The sequence below is a fragment of the Sander vitreus genome, chromosome 13, assembly GCF_031162955.1.
Source record: "Sander vitreus isolate 19-12246 chromosome 13, sanVit1, whole genome shotgun sequence".
NCBI lineage: Eukaryota > Metazoa > Chordata > Actinopteri > Perciformes > Percidae > Sander > Sander vitreus.
In genome coordinates, this window is record NC_135867.1 from 9,630,297 (window position 1) to 9,647,493 (window position 17,197).

General features: G+C 40.2%; 1 protein-coding gene across 1 annotated transcript in view; it reads left to right on the forward strand.

Annotated features, from left to right (window-relative positions):
• jakmip2 (janus kinase and microtubule interacting protein 2) overlaps nt 1-9,634 on the forward strand; it is a 31,186-nt gene extending 21,552 nt beyond the window's left edge. Inside the window, exons 15-23 of the mRNA XM_078266573.1 lie at nt 27-128; nt 1,400-1,453; nt 1,540-1,605; nt 1,712-1,780; nt 2,393-2,470; nt 2,812-2,862; nt 3,652-3,804; nt 4,011-4,076; nt 7,385-9,634. Coding sequence (XP_078122699.1) covers nt 27-128; nt 1,400-1,453; nt 1,540-1,605; nt 1,712-1,780; nt 2,393-2,470; nt 2,812-2,862; nt 3,652-3,804; nt 4,011-4,076; nt 7,385-7,681 — 936 coding nt within the window. The 3' untranslated portion in view covers nt 7,682-9,634. The remainder of the gene's footprint in view (nt 1-26; nt 129-1,399; nt 1,454-1,539; nt 1,606-1,711; nt 1,781-2,392; nt 2,471-2,811; nt 2,863-3,651; nt 3,805-4,010; nt 4,077-7,384) is intronic.
• The last annotated feature ends 7,563 nt before the right edge of the window (nt 9,635-17,197 follow it).

A 17,197-nucleotide genomic window follows, 5' to 3' on the forward strand; every position in this document is an offset into this window, starting at 1 on the left:
ACAAAATGCATGTTCTCTTGTCGAAGGAGCGTGAGAGGAAGTCCCCTCCATTCAACCACCTGAGGATGCATCCCTTCTCTGAGGGAGTCAGTGCACTGCAGATCTACTGTATGAAGGAGGGGGTCAAGGTACGCAATGAGAAGGACTCCTCTGCTTTTATTATAGCAATTCATCATAAAGTATAAAAGCAACAGATCCCACTGTGACAGGATCTGTGAAGATCAATGCTTTTGAATTCCCTTGTTGTAAGAGCATGCAGCATCTTTTGTGGACTGAAGTTTTACAAGCAAATATTAATTGACTGAACATTTTATAGTGTAAATCTTGATTTAAAGTAAAAAATAAATAAATAAATTAAAGGCAAATGCATTTGTTGTATGCTCCTGATAGGTTTTAATTGTGTCTTTACTGCAAGTGGCTGCGAACTGCTCCCTTGAGGGATGGGTTAAAGGTTCTCTAAGCGATGTCACCCATTTTTTAGGCTACAACATTTTTTGTCACATACAGCCAGTGTTGGGTGTATCTCTGGCTACCCACACGCTGTGGACTTGTGTCAGTTGCACGGACACGCAAGGATTACCAGAAAAGAGGCTGCATGTGTCTACGACAATGCACGGACCCCGATACAGACATTACATAGTATACACTAACACCATGTAACGCCGGTGACCTGCTGATGTGAATTCAACCCGTGCTGGACTCGTTCATAATGAATCAGCTGTCACTCTGTGAGTAGAGAATCCAGTCTTCAGTGTAGTTCAGACACTTCACTGATAAACCATAGATTGGCTTTAGGTCAAAGATAGTTTTTGTATAATTAACTTCAGTCTCTGCCAGAGACGCCTGCTTTTAAAAGTAACTTAAAAGTAACGAGTAAAGTAAAAAGTTACTTTCCATAGGGGGTAACTAAGTAAAGTAACAGATTACTTTTTTAAGAAGTAACGAGCAAACACTACTTTTTAAAAGTAACTTCCCCAACACTGCATACAGCAAACATCTCAATATCCGCGAGCTGCCTGTCCCCTGAACACACTGTAAAAAAACGCGTCTCTGTAGACAGCCCAGGCTCCACAAACGGCAACAAAAACAAACTGCGCCAACCTGCGCCACGAAACATAACAAACAGTCTTCCAGCGTTCCAGCCAATAACCGACAAGAAGGATTTGGGGGTTAGGGGGTTAGTGCGCGGAAGCAATTAAGGGAGGGAGAGGGGACAAGATGAGGAGGAGGGAGGGGCGAGCTAGCTTCGTTTTTTTCTTTGTTTGAAAATACTTCAAACGTCAACAAGAAGTGCCGTCACCCAACATCGCTTAGAGCACCTTTAAGGGGCAGAGAATGAATTTCGCTACATGTATGTGTATGTGACAATAAAAGTACCTTTCTTCTTTTTTACTTACAGGATGTGTGCATACCAGATCTCATCAAACTTTTAGATATCCTGGGAGACAACGGGGTAATTCATATGGAATTCAACACATCAGCATATGATGCTAAAAGAAACACATTATTAATACAAGTTTGATTTTTCCTCCTGTACAGAACTTAAGAAATGAAGAGCAAGTGGCCATTATTCAGGCTAGCACTGTTTTGTCACTTGCAGAAAAGGTAAGTTTGGAAACCACATCATGGTCCCTCTGATAACATGAAAAAACCAATGCACAGAATCGTTTGTGCTGTGCTGGCTCATGTTTTGCGGTTTGTTGCCCTCTAGTGGATTCAACAGATTGAGGGGACGGAGGCAGCGCTGCACCAGAAGATGGTGGACCTGGAGATAGAGATGGTGAGTCAAAGCAGTCCTGTACAGGACAATCATTTGTTTGTCTTTACCTCTCTGATTCCCTCAGTGACTTTCTGCTTGAATATACACATATACAGGACTAGAGCTGCTGTGTGAGCCATTAAAAGTAAGAAAGCATATATGTATATATATATATATATGTGTGTATATATATATATATGTAAATGTGTATATATATATGTATATATATATATATATGTATATGTGTATATATATATATATATATATATATGTGTGTATATATATATGTAAATGTGTATATATATATATGTGTATATATATATGTGTATATATATATGTAAATGTGTATATATATATGTATATATATATATATATATATATATATGTATATGTGTATATATATATATATATATATATATATATATATATATATATATATACATATATGCTTTCTTACTTTTAATGGCTCACACAGCAGCTCTAGTCCTGTGTGATGTGATTGAAGCTGCCAGTAAACCATAGCACTTAGACCCTAGTCGCAAAATATTGGTTTAAATAAAGAATTATATTATAATTGAGTTGCAAAAAAGTATAACCCCTAATTACTGTCTCTGACCTGCTTATTCTGTACAGGATATGTTCTGTAAACAGAAAGGATATCTAGAAGAGGAGCTGGACTACAGAAAACAAGCCTTGGACCAGGCTTACTTGGTACGTGTGTGTGTGTGTGTGTGTGCGTGCATGCGTGCGTGCGTGCGTGCGTGCGTGCGTTTTGTATGTTTTGTGTTGTAATGTATACATCACTTTGTGGGGCCAGAATCCGTTCACAGTCTCAGACTCTCGGGACTCAATTCCCAAATGGGGACAAATATTCAGGTCCCCACAAGGTTTATCATTTATTTTCCAGGTTAGGACTTGTAGTATGTATTACTGTAGTAGTTATGGTCAGGATAAAGCCTGCAGTGAATGTAGGTACATTAATGCAGCATTGTATACATTTTTGTGTGTATGACATCAAAAGTAACAACAGCCATGTTTTCTCCTCCCGACAGCAAATCCAGGAGTTGGAAGCCACATTATACAATGCCCTGCAGCAGGACAAGGTGCTTCATGTCTCAACATATTACATACTTATTTGTTATGACAACTACTGTACATTTCACCAAAAGAAAAATCAGTTGTTATCTAGTAATATGTCAACCTCTTGTAAAACATCAGATACATTTATGTCATCTGAGATACTGGAGGGGCAAGGTTTGTCCTTCAAGAAATGCGTCACAAAAGATTATTATTGATGTGCTTTTGACATACATCCGTGTGATCATGCACATCCGCTAATCTGGAACATCTGTGCTACATACATGGAGACCACATGACCAATTTACAAGGTTTATTGCAAATCAATTGACTAATGACTATGACTTCTGCAATTGTGAACACAAATTAAGAAAACAGGGGCTTCCAGGAAACATAAGATTCCTATATGGCTTCTAGAAATCTTCCAGGAATCGTATTTCCTTGAAGCATCTGATGTTACAAGAAGTGTACACCCCAACATTTATACACTTACACATGACATGTACATACAAACTCCATTTTCACACACCATTCTCTCTGCCTCTTACCACATCTTCATAACTGTGGTATGCTGTATTTTATTGTCTTCACTGTTTGTCACTGTCTATACATATGTTCATGTATTGTCTATGTATTGTATGTGTCATTTACCTTGTATGTCACTTTTGTTACACTGCCTTCACTAATAATAAAAGCAAAGTGTTTCACATAACAGTAGGACCAAAGATATGTGCGTTGAGAAGTGTTTCTATTTGTGTTTGTGTTTTTATCGATCATGGTATCCGCTGTGCCTGATGCCTGTCTTCTTCCTCCAGGTGATAAAGTATGGTGAGCCTCTGGATGAGCATCAGAAGGACGAGCTGCGGACGGCAGTGGAGAAGCTGAGGAGGCAGATGCTGAGGAAGAGTCGAGAGTACGACTGCCAGATCCTCCAGGAGAGGATGGAGCTGCTGCACCAGGCACACCAGGTCCGTCTATGCTGTACCTGTGTGTGTGTGTGTGTGTGTGTGTGTGTGTGTGTGTGTGTGTGTGTGTGTGTGTGTGTGTGTGTGTGTGTGTGATAATAGAGCCCTGTGTGGAAATAGGTTTTTATGTTTAATTTCTACGTTTGGAATCTCTCTTGCCTAGAGAAAATTGACCGGTCACTACTGTTTTTTTCTCTGAATATTTGCAGAGAATTCGGGACCTTGAAGACAAGACAGAAATCCAGAGGAGGCAGATTAAAGACCTGGAGGAAAAGGTAGGCCATGTTTTATGTCTTTCTGTAAAAAAACAAAAAAGAAGAAAAAAAAGAAAAAGCAATGCATACATTATAGGTAGACAAGATTATGGGATTTTTTAGCCTAAAGCTTGTGGAATCAAAAATAAATTGAATTTTCAGTGTTTTCAGTATTTCTATTCTCTCCCGTTTCACATTGAGACCACTTTCATGAAAGCTCAAAAAGATACAGTAAAATATCTCATTAGATTCTTGCATAAGTAATATTCAGAAGTGTGAATAGTCTTAACAAATATTATTATCTAGTTTCCCTGTACACTGAACCTCTGTCTCTGTCTCTGCTGTTACTAACATATCTCGAGTGTTCCTCTAATTCTCTCACTTTCTTTGTCCCTTCTTCATTTCTTTCTTTCTTTCTTTCCCCTAGTTTTTGTTTCTGTTCTTGTTCTTTTCTCTTGCCTTCATCCTTTGGCCTTGAAGTCTTTGGCGTGTCCTGTAGCAGAGGTGAGTCCTAAGGGCTTTGAATAGAAAGTTCAGACCACGGCTGTCTCTCTTCTGGACCTCGGTCAAATACTTTTCCATTAAAGCAGAACCTGCACAGCAAGTGTTTTGGCTTTGCGTAGCCTCCAAAGTAAAAGTTGGGAATACTCAGGCCACAGAGCCGGAGTTGGCCTTGACAAGCGCTCAGTCAAGATGCATTTCTGTATTATTATTGAGACTTCCTGATAAGGGCTTCTGACCTTCAAAATAAAAGCAGGGGATTTATTATTTAAAAAAAAAGAAAAAAAGTTTTTAAGTTACCTAAATTGGTATTTACCCATAACCCTATTAAATATAAATCAATAATTGAACTGAACTGATACTGCAAATCAGCCAGTGGGATCAAAGTGTGCATTGTACAATAAAATCTACACAAATACGTCTCTTGGCCTGTACTTAATCTTCACGGTTCAAAAAGAAAACTACAGACCAACTACAAACTGTACATGGTCACATTTTGAGACAGTATGTGTTTTTCCCCACAATGTGACCACTGGGAGGCTCAGTACTCTCCAGAAGCAAAACTTATTTGACCCTGGTCTCACTTGCTTCACCTTGCCTTCACTTTAATAATATTATATTATTTTAAAAAATATTCAGTTGTCATTCCATCTTTCTCTTTGCACTCTTGACATCTTTCCACTTAGCCATTTCGGTAACACTTTACTTGAAGTTTTCTACATAAGAGTGACATGACAGTGTCATGAACACAGTCATGACACAGTCATGACACAGTCATGACACATGAGCTCTAACCCTAACCATAACTTGTCATGATAAAACCGAATGACACTTACTAAAAGAAGCGTTATGTCATAAACGTTTATGACTTGTTTGTAATGTTTATGACACGTTCATGACAGTGCCATGTAACTCTTATGTAGATACCTTCAAGTAAAGTGTAACCGCCATTCCTAATGTTCATGCCCCCCAAATTACAACAGCATATCAGTTTTACTTATGGACTGTTTGTTATTTTTTTAAAGGGCCACCAGAGGAGTTTTGGGACCTTTAGGCTAAAAAGACTTGACCCCCCTCCTCATCAGTAATAATTTTTCTATGACCCTCAAATCATTTGAAAAAGAAGCATGACCCTCCCCTTAGCTCACACTTAGCAAAGCCACACAGATACCATTGGATTTTTTTTACGGCCATAACATACATGTGTTAATCTCTGCATTCTCATTTTACACATCCCACTCCTCTGTTATGGTGTGGTGGCCATTTCAGTAGATTTACTCACTAACATTGTTGTGAAAACACAATAAACATGGAAACTAAATGCACACTTCCTGCATTACTGCATTACTTCAAATACTAAGTTACTCCTCTAGTAAACTAGTATTCACATGAAATAAAACAATAAAATATTGAGACCATTCCGCAAAGGACACTGGGAAATAACCAATTCAACGCTGGTTGCTATGGACTCGTCACTAGGTTTCCTCAGTCGTATATTTAGCACATAGGTAAAGCTGCCGAAGCTGAACATTATATTCCAAAACATATATGTTTATTTTTAAAGCAGATTTTAAATTACATTGTAACAATTTAACAATTCGCCCTTATGAAATCCAATTGTGGCACGGCTGTCTTGGAACGCAATAGACAGACGGTGGCGGAATGCCCCGACCAATTAACATGTAACAGTGAACAATCAGTGTTGGACCTCCAGTCTGTTGAGATGCCTCTCCAAACTCACCATAAAACGTTAAGACACGTTGAGAAAAAATATCCGTATTTTGCCGTAATCCAATGACACGAAAAAAAAGTAATCCACAGCGATCAGTAGATCCACAAAAAAGGTAAATGACACGGTGTATCCAGCAAGGTGTCACATTCACCAGCCAGCTCCAAACAGGTGAACGAGGCTTCTCCACTTCGCCGTTTAAACAAAGTGGAATAGACGTATAAAAGTCCAAATCTACACAAAACCCGCAATCAATTAGTAAGCTGACATCACATTTATATACATGGCATTTAGGAAACCTTTATTGCAAGGTTGGCACGGCAAGATGTCCAGACATAGTGCAACAGTAACTTTCGTTTTTTTGCGTCCTGCTGCTCCCATCGTCAGCCAGGTAATATTTTTTTTACTAAAGCAGTATATGAAATCTGATGTGATGTGTTATTTAAGATATTTATAAAATATCTGGTCATGCCAGATATAATTAATTATTCCACTAATTTTTTAAACAATGCAATGACCCGTTTCAGCCACCAGGGGGCAGTGCTCCCTCTGCCCCCCCCCCCAGCAAACTCATGGGTCAGACCCATCTGGTAGCGAAGGAGGGCAGAGACTAGAGCTACATGAAAAAATATGCACCAAACAAGCCACTTTGAAATTTTGCTTTTTTCATGAATACAAAAGTTGGGTGACCCCCCCCCTCCTAGACTACAAAATGTTGGGTGACCCTCCCCTCAACAAAGAATAAAAAGACATGACCCTCCCCTATTTTCCTCCGGTGGTCCATTCCATAAATACCGAACGGTCCCTTATTGAAAGGTTTCCAGGTAGCAGACAACTCAGAAAGCCAACAGTGCCATCTCTCCCTCTCTTGTGTATTTGTTTGTAACCTCTTGGCTTCTAACCTATGTTTCTATAAGTGTTTTAAAATTATGCAAACCGTTTTTGGGCTTTGCAAATGTAAAATAAAATAAAATGTGCAGTGTGTATTACATTTGCTTGACACAGTGCTTTTGACTCTAATTCTGTGTTACTCTCTCTCTCTCTCTCTCTCTCTCTCTCTCTCTCTCTCTCTCTCTCTCTCTTTCTTTCTGTCTCTCAGGTGGTGTTTCAGCTTGAAGATCTTGTTTGTGACTGCAGTGTTATTTATTTTCTGGACAAGTGTGGAACAATGTGCGCAGCAGTGGCTGCTAGTGTCATAACATCAGTAACTGCTGTCAGTATAGGTGAATGTGTTGTGTGTTGGCCATGGACACTTAAGATTTTCTTCTTCTTTTTTTTTAAGTGGGGTAGGGTTCTCAGGATACTGCCCAGGAAGACGTTTTTTGTTTGTTTTTTTACAGCGGTGTTAAACGTCTCTCCAAACAACTGGGATTACTGTAAAAGGCTGCAAGAATGACACACAATTAGAGAGACACTTACAGTAGAAGCCACACACACACACACACATACACCTATATACACACAGTTTACGGACACGCATGCATATACAGACGCATGCAGATGCAAACGCGCATACACACACGTGCTTTGACAAATCCAAACCAAAGCCTGGGAAATGTTCTCTCTGCCATGCAGGGTAATAATATGTCTTTCATCAATATTTAGCCACAGTGGAAATATAAGCAGACAGAGACACTCGTAGACAATGAGGCAAACAAACCGCCGGACCACAACTTCTCTTCTTTTTCTCTTCTTTCCTTTCCTCTCCAAACCAGAAAGGACGTTCTTCACGAATGCAACCTCTTGGTGATATAGAAGCGAGCTAACTCAGGGCCCATGAGTGCAGAGGCCAGTAACTGGTCTCAGGTCAGATTATATATAAGGAACACTATAGGACAGGGTGCGACACTGGCTGGCCTGTCCTCGGTTATACCTGGAAAAAGACAGAACTGCACTGCAGAGACTGGTGCGTACAGACACTAAAAGTGGGATACAGGACACTAAGGTTGACAGGTCTTCACTGGACACACATAACGGCCGTGAGCAAAGAGAGGTAAAAAGAGAAAGAATCACAGCAGATATGACACTCTGATCCAGCTCCACTCACCCTGGATCTCCATAGAAACTGCTTCTTAATTTTTTCCCAAAAACCAGCGGACTGTAAGAGCTTTACTCTCTGGTTGTCTTTCTTTTTTACAGCTCCTACCACTCGGATACTGTGCCCCAAGATACCCACTGAGAAAACTCATCAATATTCTGTACTGTAATATATACATTTGTTGATATGTACATGTGTCTGAATTATTTAATGTAGTATCCCCTTTTATTTCTGTGAATAGATGCACTTTTATTTTAATCTCTGAAGCAGCTTGAACAGTTGATGTAGTTTATAAATGACTTATAACGGTATACGATGCTCTGTTTTATTGTGTTGACGGCTGCAAAGATGAACTTTATTGCCCTGAAAATTATAACAGAATAATCGTTGGAATATGAATGTGGTACAATGAAATATTTGCCTCCCTTTTTATTTTTCCTCCCTCTGTCACACATACTGTATTGATTCATCTACTGTCTAAACATGAGTTGCTCTGGTTGACCAGCGGTGGGTGCTGATTTCACCTGAGCAACGTTCAATTCGCCCTTTAAAGTAACATCTTGATCTTTTAACAAACTTGTAAATATTTTCAGACTACTTTGCAAAATATCTTTATCAACTCTGGTCATATGATTGGTCGATTAAAATTCAATTCATCTAATAGTTATGTCATCAATACTTCCTTCTTCTCTGTCCCAAGATCACTGCAGGGTCTCTCTCTACTGCTGTTTTTTTACTAACAATAACGTCTTTGATACTAACAACCCGCTTTTAAGAAACAATTCTTGCCACTTCCCCAAATTAAAACGGGAGAAAGTGAATGCAACACGACACCTGCTCCACTTTTCTCCTGTCAAGTGAACTGCCCAGTCCCTGCAATATTTACTAGTTGACTGTGCTTGTTCCCTATGTACCTGAGCTAGTGTATCTGCCATCATATCACCCCTCTGGCTCCATTCACAGGTGTAGGGTATCTAGGCATCTCATTACATAGCGGACAGTAACTATGGCCCCCTCCATTCACTTTACCAAGGGGAATGACTGAGACTATTTTTGTGCAAACTCCGCTAACTAGCAGTTGCCTTAAATGCCCTTTCCCCTTCCCCCCCCCCATGTATGTTCTTTTTAACTTTTTTTTTTATCAGGCGGTTGATAATATGTAATATGTATATATTTTGTCTTTATTTCACAGAGGATTTTTTTTACCCTGTCTGTCTTCCAACGAGAATTTAACCCCTCCTACTTGCGTCTAGATTATTACAGAAACCGAAAAAGGAGTAATGCTGTAAAAAATAAAAAAATAAAAACAAACATGGCCTTTGACCTTAACGAATGAATAGTCTTCTTTTCACATCATTATTACAGGTATGTTGAAGGTGAGCATTGAAGCATTGCTGTGAAGAAACTCATTTTTAACATTCTGTTTGAAATGATTAGATTACAGTATGAAGATTTTTTACTTATGTAAATGTAAATAATGTACTGCCATGTTTGTTATCCACATCTCAGTATATTATTTTTTGGCATTCATTAGTTAGCAAGTGGAATAATCATAATCTTGATTGACAAAACAGACTGAGCACAAAGTCCTTAACTTTTCTGGAGCTTTCAATTGTATCACACAATCGTCTGCCGCGAAAGGTCCATTTAATAGGAGGCTTTGTATTGATTTAATGTGCTCAGAGACATGGATTTGTTTTGTCATCCACTGTATCTAGGTCTAGGATGAACGTTCAACCCTCATCATTTATCAATCTCGATATTCTGTGGTATCTTTGTTTAAATGATTTCATTTTACAACATGCACAATTTTATCGTTTGTGTTGCACCTTATTGCTGACTCCTGTCAGGGTATATTAATAGCTGTCATCAGTTGTCCCTGCTAATGGGGTTCTGCTTTGTTCAAGTCAGGAATTGGGAAATACTGTAGGCTATGAGCTGTGGCTGGTTCTTCCATTTGATGTGCGCTGCACATGGACAGAAATAGCAATAGCATAGCAACTGCTAGTATATCCTTTGCCGATACAGGTCAATGCAAATGTCATTATTTTCCGTGATATTTGAAAAGGTTTTTCTAAATTCATTCATAAAACAGCTCAAACATACAAGTGCTCAGTGTTATGAGACAGTTTTATGACTTGTGGTATATTATGAGTAGTATTATGAGCAGTAAAGGATTCAGTAGTCTCACAAGCTTGTTTGTTGTTTTTTCTTTTTTTTGTGGTAATGCTGGATACAGAGCAGGGTCAGTCCAGGATAACAGTCTGTCTTTTCACTTTAGTCCTGACTGTCCTTGCCAAGCCGGAAGAGAACAGGGGTCGAGCCAGGTTTTGCGTTGTACACCAGTCATGCCGAGGGATGTCTGTCATAAAAGAACTTCTTTCTGTCCTCCTTTCAGCACCCACACAGAGGTCACTCTCAGAAGTTATAGTATGCACTGACTGAATAACTGCCTTCTAAAACCGTTTTTTCTTTTTTTTTTAAATGAACATCAAGTCTTAAATGAAAAAACGTCCAGTGAAAAGAGCTAGAGTGCCATTTGTTTCTGCGATCTATATTAAATTATGCGTTTTCTCAGTTACTGAACACATTCGAAAATACATTTTTATGTGCAAATAAATGTGCTTCCTTGTCAGAACATCTACTGTAGATGCTGTTTCAGCACAGAGCTTCAGCTACAACCATTTCACACAACTCAGAAAGGGGGGGACGGTTTCAAACTACTATTCTAATTATGAGCCATTCTGGATGACATGAAACCCCCATGTGTCATTGTGTGTTAGAAAGCCCGCCTTGCTGTAAGAGATACAAGATTCAAATGTCTGGCAGTACATCCTCGGCGGCTCTTTAACTTCATTTCAGCAGCAGCTGGTCAGCAGCCAAACCATCCCAGGCGGATGCAGCTGCCCAGTCTGCTCTGTTCAGCTGCTTAGCAACACTGACTTCATGGCTCATACACCGATTAAACATGTGAGACTGGCAACTCGCTTGCTCTTTCATCTTATAGTGAGAGTAAGGATAAACTTCCAGCATTAGGCTATGAAGAACAAAGCAAAGGTATGTTTTTTCTCCCGCAGCTTTGACCTCAGTTTGCCATTTCTTTCTAATTTGGCTTCATCCAAGCATCCAAAATAAGAGTCTTGAGTGTAAGCCATTGTCTTTGCTCTCTCCTGATCATCTTGTGCATGTTGCCAAAGGTTCACCGCTGCTGGTGACTGTGTGCTACTGCGCTTCCACTGCTCTGTGCTGATGTGAAATATAAACGGAAAAGTGTATAGTCGCCATTTCTCAGTTTCTAAAAAAAAATATATAATAATAAATTAGTGTCATGCAGAGGCCAGAAAGAAAGTAAAAATGAAGATGAGCCAAACAAAACCACCAAAGATACAGTGGGTGTGATGCATGTACGTAGTTGTATCCTATAATTCAACTGGTAGACTGGCTTAAGATGGCACATAACTCCTATTGACTTGCCTGTAGAACAGTGGCCCACTTACCCACTTCTTGGAAGGTCTCACTAGCCGTTAGGCCTTTTGTGCCAAATCCATGAAGACCACTAAGCGTGCATTTGCCAAACTCTGTCCTATCTACTGTCATTCCATCATGCCTGGATGAACATGCACTAAAGCTGGTGGCAATATTAGAGCTGTTGTCTTATGGGGGACATTCACTTTACTAGCTGACCTACCTTACATCCATTTTTAATATGAAGATGGGGGATAGTGTCCTGCTTTTCCAGCATTGCTGCCGTCATTGTTTTAAAAGCATCATTAAGTCTAAGCAATATCCTTTTAGGGAGCTTCTTCACAACAGCCTTGTCACAGGATGACATTCAAAAGGTGCAATGCCAAATATTTGGTCATTATTAGCTGGAAAATACCAGACAACCCATTATGAACTCTGAATGAGTTGTCTTTCTTTACGATCAGAGGGGATTTACTTTGACAGTGAACTACAGAAAAATCCACCCAAATGAAATAAACAACTGACTGAATGTTTTGTTTTTATTGTTTGCAGCTATCATGACATCACCAACATTGAAAGCCAGACAGTGTGTGCTGATGGCTCCACTGCCTCCCAGTCAGTCTGCTCTGTCCAGACCACAGTAAAAAACAGGGTGCAGTTTTAAAAACAAACATCTGCACTAGCCTTTAAGCGCTGTCCTTGTTCTCTCACATCATATTCAATTATTTTAAAGTCATCTGAACTGGTTGGTGTTAGTGTGTGAATGTGTAGCCAGCCAAAACACAAAGAGGCTACACGGGTGAAAATTTAAAGAGCGCTGTCAATTATTTTGTTCACTATCAGCATTATTTACTGTATAAACACACACACACACACACACACACACACACACACACACACACACACACACACACACACACACTGTGGGAAAGGGGGACAGGACAGCCATAAAACACAGAGACTCAGTAAGTCACCATAGAATTACAGAGGCCGGGAATTTTAGTGGGATCTTGGCATCTCCACAAACCTTGATGCTTTAATCACATTCATTAAGGGGAAGGTTTCTGCTGGCCTGGAAAGTTGCTGCACTAGATCCCAACAGAGCCACAGGAACTGCAACAGTGATATTCAGCAAAGAATTTGTGGAAATAGAGTTACTTATCATATTTTACTCGGCTTTAGTCCCCTGAAAAATACTCCACTAAGCCATATTTTCAAAATATAGTGCTCAACCATTCTTTTTTTTTGCTCCCAGGTATTTTAACTCATAGGCTTTCTATGAATGTCAGTGAAAGAAAATCTGTCAAACAGGTAATGTCAGCCACTATGAAACAAAATAACAACACATGTAATGCACAGTTACTATCAGAAGAACAATGACATCTTGAGAGCAACCAGCATTTGAACTAAAGGGGAAATGTTGCCCGATACTATATTTATTTCTTGCACTAATTTCCTCACTGCAGCCAGACATTTTGCCAGTGAAATGTAGATGTTCTCCTCTGGCTTACAAATATACCAATACTTTTTTTGAAAGTTTAAGTTTGGTTGCCATGGCTGAATTAGTTTCTTCTGCAGGAGCACCATAGGAAATACTGGATGCTGGCTCGACTGCCGTACCCCATGAAGTGGCTCCCTGTCTGAAAAACATCCAAGGCTTCATGTCAGTTGATGACAACCTGTTAGGTGAGACCTGAGGATGTGGCCTCTTTGATTTCACTTTAGCCGACTGACCTTGAAACTCTTTCACATCTCTGTGGACTCACACAGGCACACACACTCAGCACGCCAATGGGATCTGAGAGGCAGTGGACTTGCTGTTTCTAATCCAGCTGATGAAAATGTCCACCAAGCCTCAACCTTCACCAGTGAAACCAAAGCCATCCTCATACTGCACCAGACAGAACTACCATTATTCTTTAAAACTTTCAATCCATTTCAACAATTCTAAGTGGAATTTAACAGTACATAAGGTGATGAATTAGAAGTGTAATGTGATTCTACTAATGACAGCAAATCAGTGTTCCTACTTAATAACATGAGGCACATGTATATGTATTATGTAGTTGTTTTTATTTTTAAGTGGTTAGTACAGAAGTACAAAATCATTGTTCTTAACTTTATAAGCTATTTGGAACGAGTTTCTGGAGGGAAAATGAAGACAAGAAAAGACCTGGTGAGACTATTTTGACCCCACTCAAACTTGTGAAACGTGCTGATATACGGCCATTATATAATTGCATCCATGGTAACCGAGTGACGGTGTTGACTCCTGTTGCCCTCTCGACTCGACGGCCTCTCAGTTTGAGACCTGCTGCCTGAAAGATGCTGGCTTGTCTCTCTGCGCTGCTGAAACGATCCTGCCTCATTTGTTCTGGCGTGAGTAATCACCACGGAGGTGTCGCCGTTGAAGGCCCAGACAAGCACTAGAAAGAAACATCAGCTCTAGCCTACTTTGAGTTGTTTCCTCTTTAGCCAAGAGGTTAACAAGAGCGCAGGTGTAGCTATAGTTACATAGTAATTGTCTTAAGTGGTGCTGAAAGGACAGCGACACAGTGGAAAGCTCCGGCCGCACCTTGCACACCAGAGTGCACACGTGTGTCCAATTAGTTCATTTCGATATAAGCTCGCAGACCATCGGAACTGCTGAACATTGGCGACCTACGAATACAATATTTTGACTCCTGTATATGGCTAAATTAAACTACATCAGATAGTAGAACTGGGTGCTATTTGTCTCAGTATTCGCAATAAAGGTAGGGTTCCAATACTATTTCAATAAACTCATTCTAAACTCTGACAGAAACCATGTGCTAGCTATGCATTGTCCACTATCCACCTCTGGCTTTAACTCAACTCCTGACTGCCTGTCTGCTCAGGCTACCTCACAGCACCCCCACACACACACACACACACACACACACACACACACACACACACACACACACACACACACACACACACACACACCCCACTTCAGCACTAGTTTATCCGTCTTTCTTTGTCACTTGTGCAGGGCTCCACCATGGCAGAGCGCAGGGGAAACTGGGACAAGGCAGAGGACGACCTGCCGGTTTATCTCGCCCGACCCGGCACAGCTGACCAGGTGCCCCGGCAGAAATACGGCGGCTTGTTTAGCAGCGTCGAGGGCGCATTTGAGAGTAAATCCATAGACTTTGATGCCCTGAGCGTCGGCCAGAGGGGCTCCCGCACCCCGAGGACCGCCAAACGAGAGACCGGTCAGCAGGCGAAGAGCCCGGCGAGTGACAACAAGATCTCCCCTGGTGTGGAAAGTCCCGCAGCAAACAGGCGAGGAGGGAAAGACTCAGCTCGGGTTGAGATCACAACCAGCGGCCGTAAAGAAGTGTTGCAGAACCTGGGACATGAAAAGGTAAGAAGAAGACTGTAACATTTGCGTGAATGGCAGCAGCATGTGTAAATGACAGGAGTGTTTTCTACAGTTGTGTGTCACTGCTGACACACTGCTGACACTGCTGTTAGTTTTAGCTTTTCTCTTCTGGTAGCAACCTTTGTTGTTTGTTGTTATTCAAAGCATATAAACTTATGCCCAATGCATTTGTGAACTAAAATAGGGATGAGACCCTTAATTGTTGATTGGATGTGTCACTCTGCCACATCACTATATGACATATCAAATTATTCACTAAGGAATATCAATCTACCTAAATAAATTATACAGATTAAGTAACAGCATTGCAGAATAGATACAGCACATTAACAAGTAATCAGTGTATAATGCATGTCATAGAACCCCATACAGCATGAAAGAAATGGTCAAACAGCCACGAGTGGAGAACGTATCTCGGCTAACAAAATTAGTTGTTAAGGTATATGTGGGGGGAATACACAGTGCTTGCCAAAATAACTGGGAAATGAGACAGACTTACCATCCACTGCCAACATTCATCAGCAGAATTCTGCAGGAAAATCCATCCAATGTGTCAAGACAATAACATTAAGAGAAAAAAAGAGTCAAGCAACCAAGGCCACACTGAGTATGACTGGAAAGCCTCAAGGCTGGACAAATGAAAATGTCTGTCATGGCTACAAGTCTGGTCCACTGCAGACATCAGTTCTGTTTTAGTGAAACCATGGAGTTGGGGATCATGATGCTAAATATTATACTGGGGGGGAATGCAACAAGTGTTGCCCACACATTTAGCAACATGCTGACCTGCTATTTTGTGTGACACCTGTAGGTCCATTAGAGCAATTACAATGTAAGCCAGTGACATAACAAGACATGGTACTGAGAGAAATCTTAGGAGTATAACAACTCCATCCAGGTTTGTAGTGTGTTGCAGTGTGCATGCATAGAAAAGGTGATTCACACAGGTTAGAAATGTAACACCAAATGCAACTGAGAAATATGAGCATGGTCCTTTCTTTAAAATATGCAGTACGTGTGCAGTAAAAAAAGAACAAAACCACTTCTACTGTATACTGTGTGCATCTTAGTGGCGTATGTTTGTCAAAAAGAAATCTGAACAGCTTATATTCATCTAGTGCATCCAGCTGCTGAATAATCTAATTAAACTTCACACAGCGGATAGGCACACTAGATACAGGTTAAAACAATGAAGCTGCAGTGGAATCATTGTGTATTATTTTACACCTGTGAGTTTACTACTGTGACATGCCAAGATGTCGTCTTATAGAGGCAGGGTTTGAATTTTTCAGCACCATAGAGTGCAAGTCTGGGTCTGTCTTTTGCATTATTCCTGCAGAAAACATATTTTTCAATCCATTCTTGATGACAAGTTCAAAATGTTGTTTAAAGTACCACAAAACCATACCACGTCACCTTTTCTCATCATGCCACCTGTTTTGAAGAATTATATTTGTATCTGACTACACAAGTATGGGCCGAGTTTTTTTGGCAAAAAGGTGTATGGAAGAAAAAGAAGAATTGGCTGATAATATTTGCATGTGCCATCAAACAGGCACACACTAAAAAAAATGATGATTCATGTCTCTCTCTTTCTCTCTGGCTCTGACACGCACACACACACACACACACACACACACACACACACACACACACACACACACACACACACACACACACACACACACACACACACACACACACACTTACAATGTTGGCTCAGAGAGAGAAGATGGCATTAGACAAAGTAAGGATGATTAGGCTACTAGTTAGTCATTGCAGGGCTGGTCACATACACATGAATGGAGCAAATTGATTTTTATAAGAAGCAGGAAAGAGTTAAACATTATGGAATTATCTGTACTAATACAATATGCCATGTATTACAATCAAATATAATCTATTAAATTTAATTGTCTGCTTAAATGCATAAAGGTTTCATCAGCCTGACGTCAACTCCGGTCTGAAATTATCAGCAGCAGCAGCCGCAGCAGTGATTG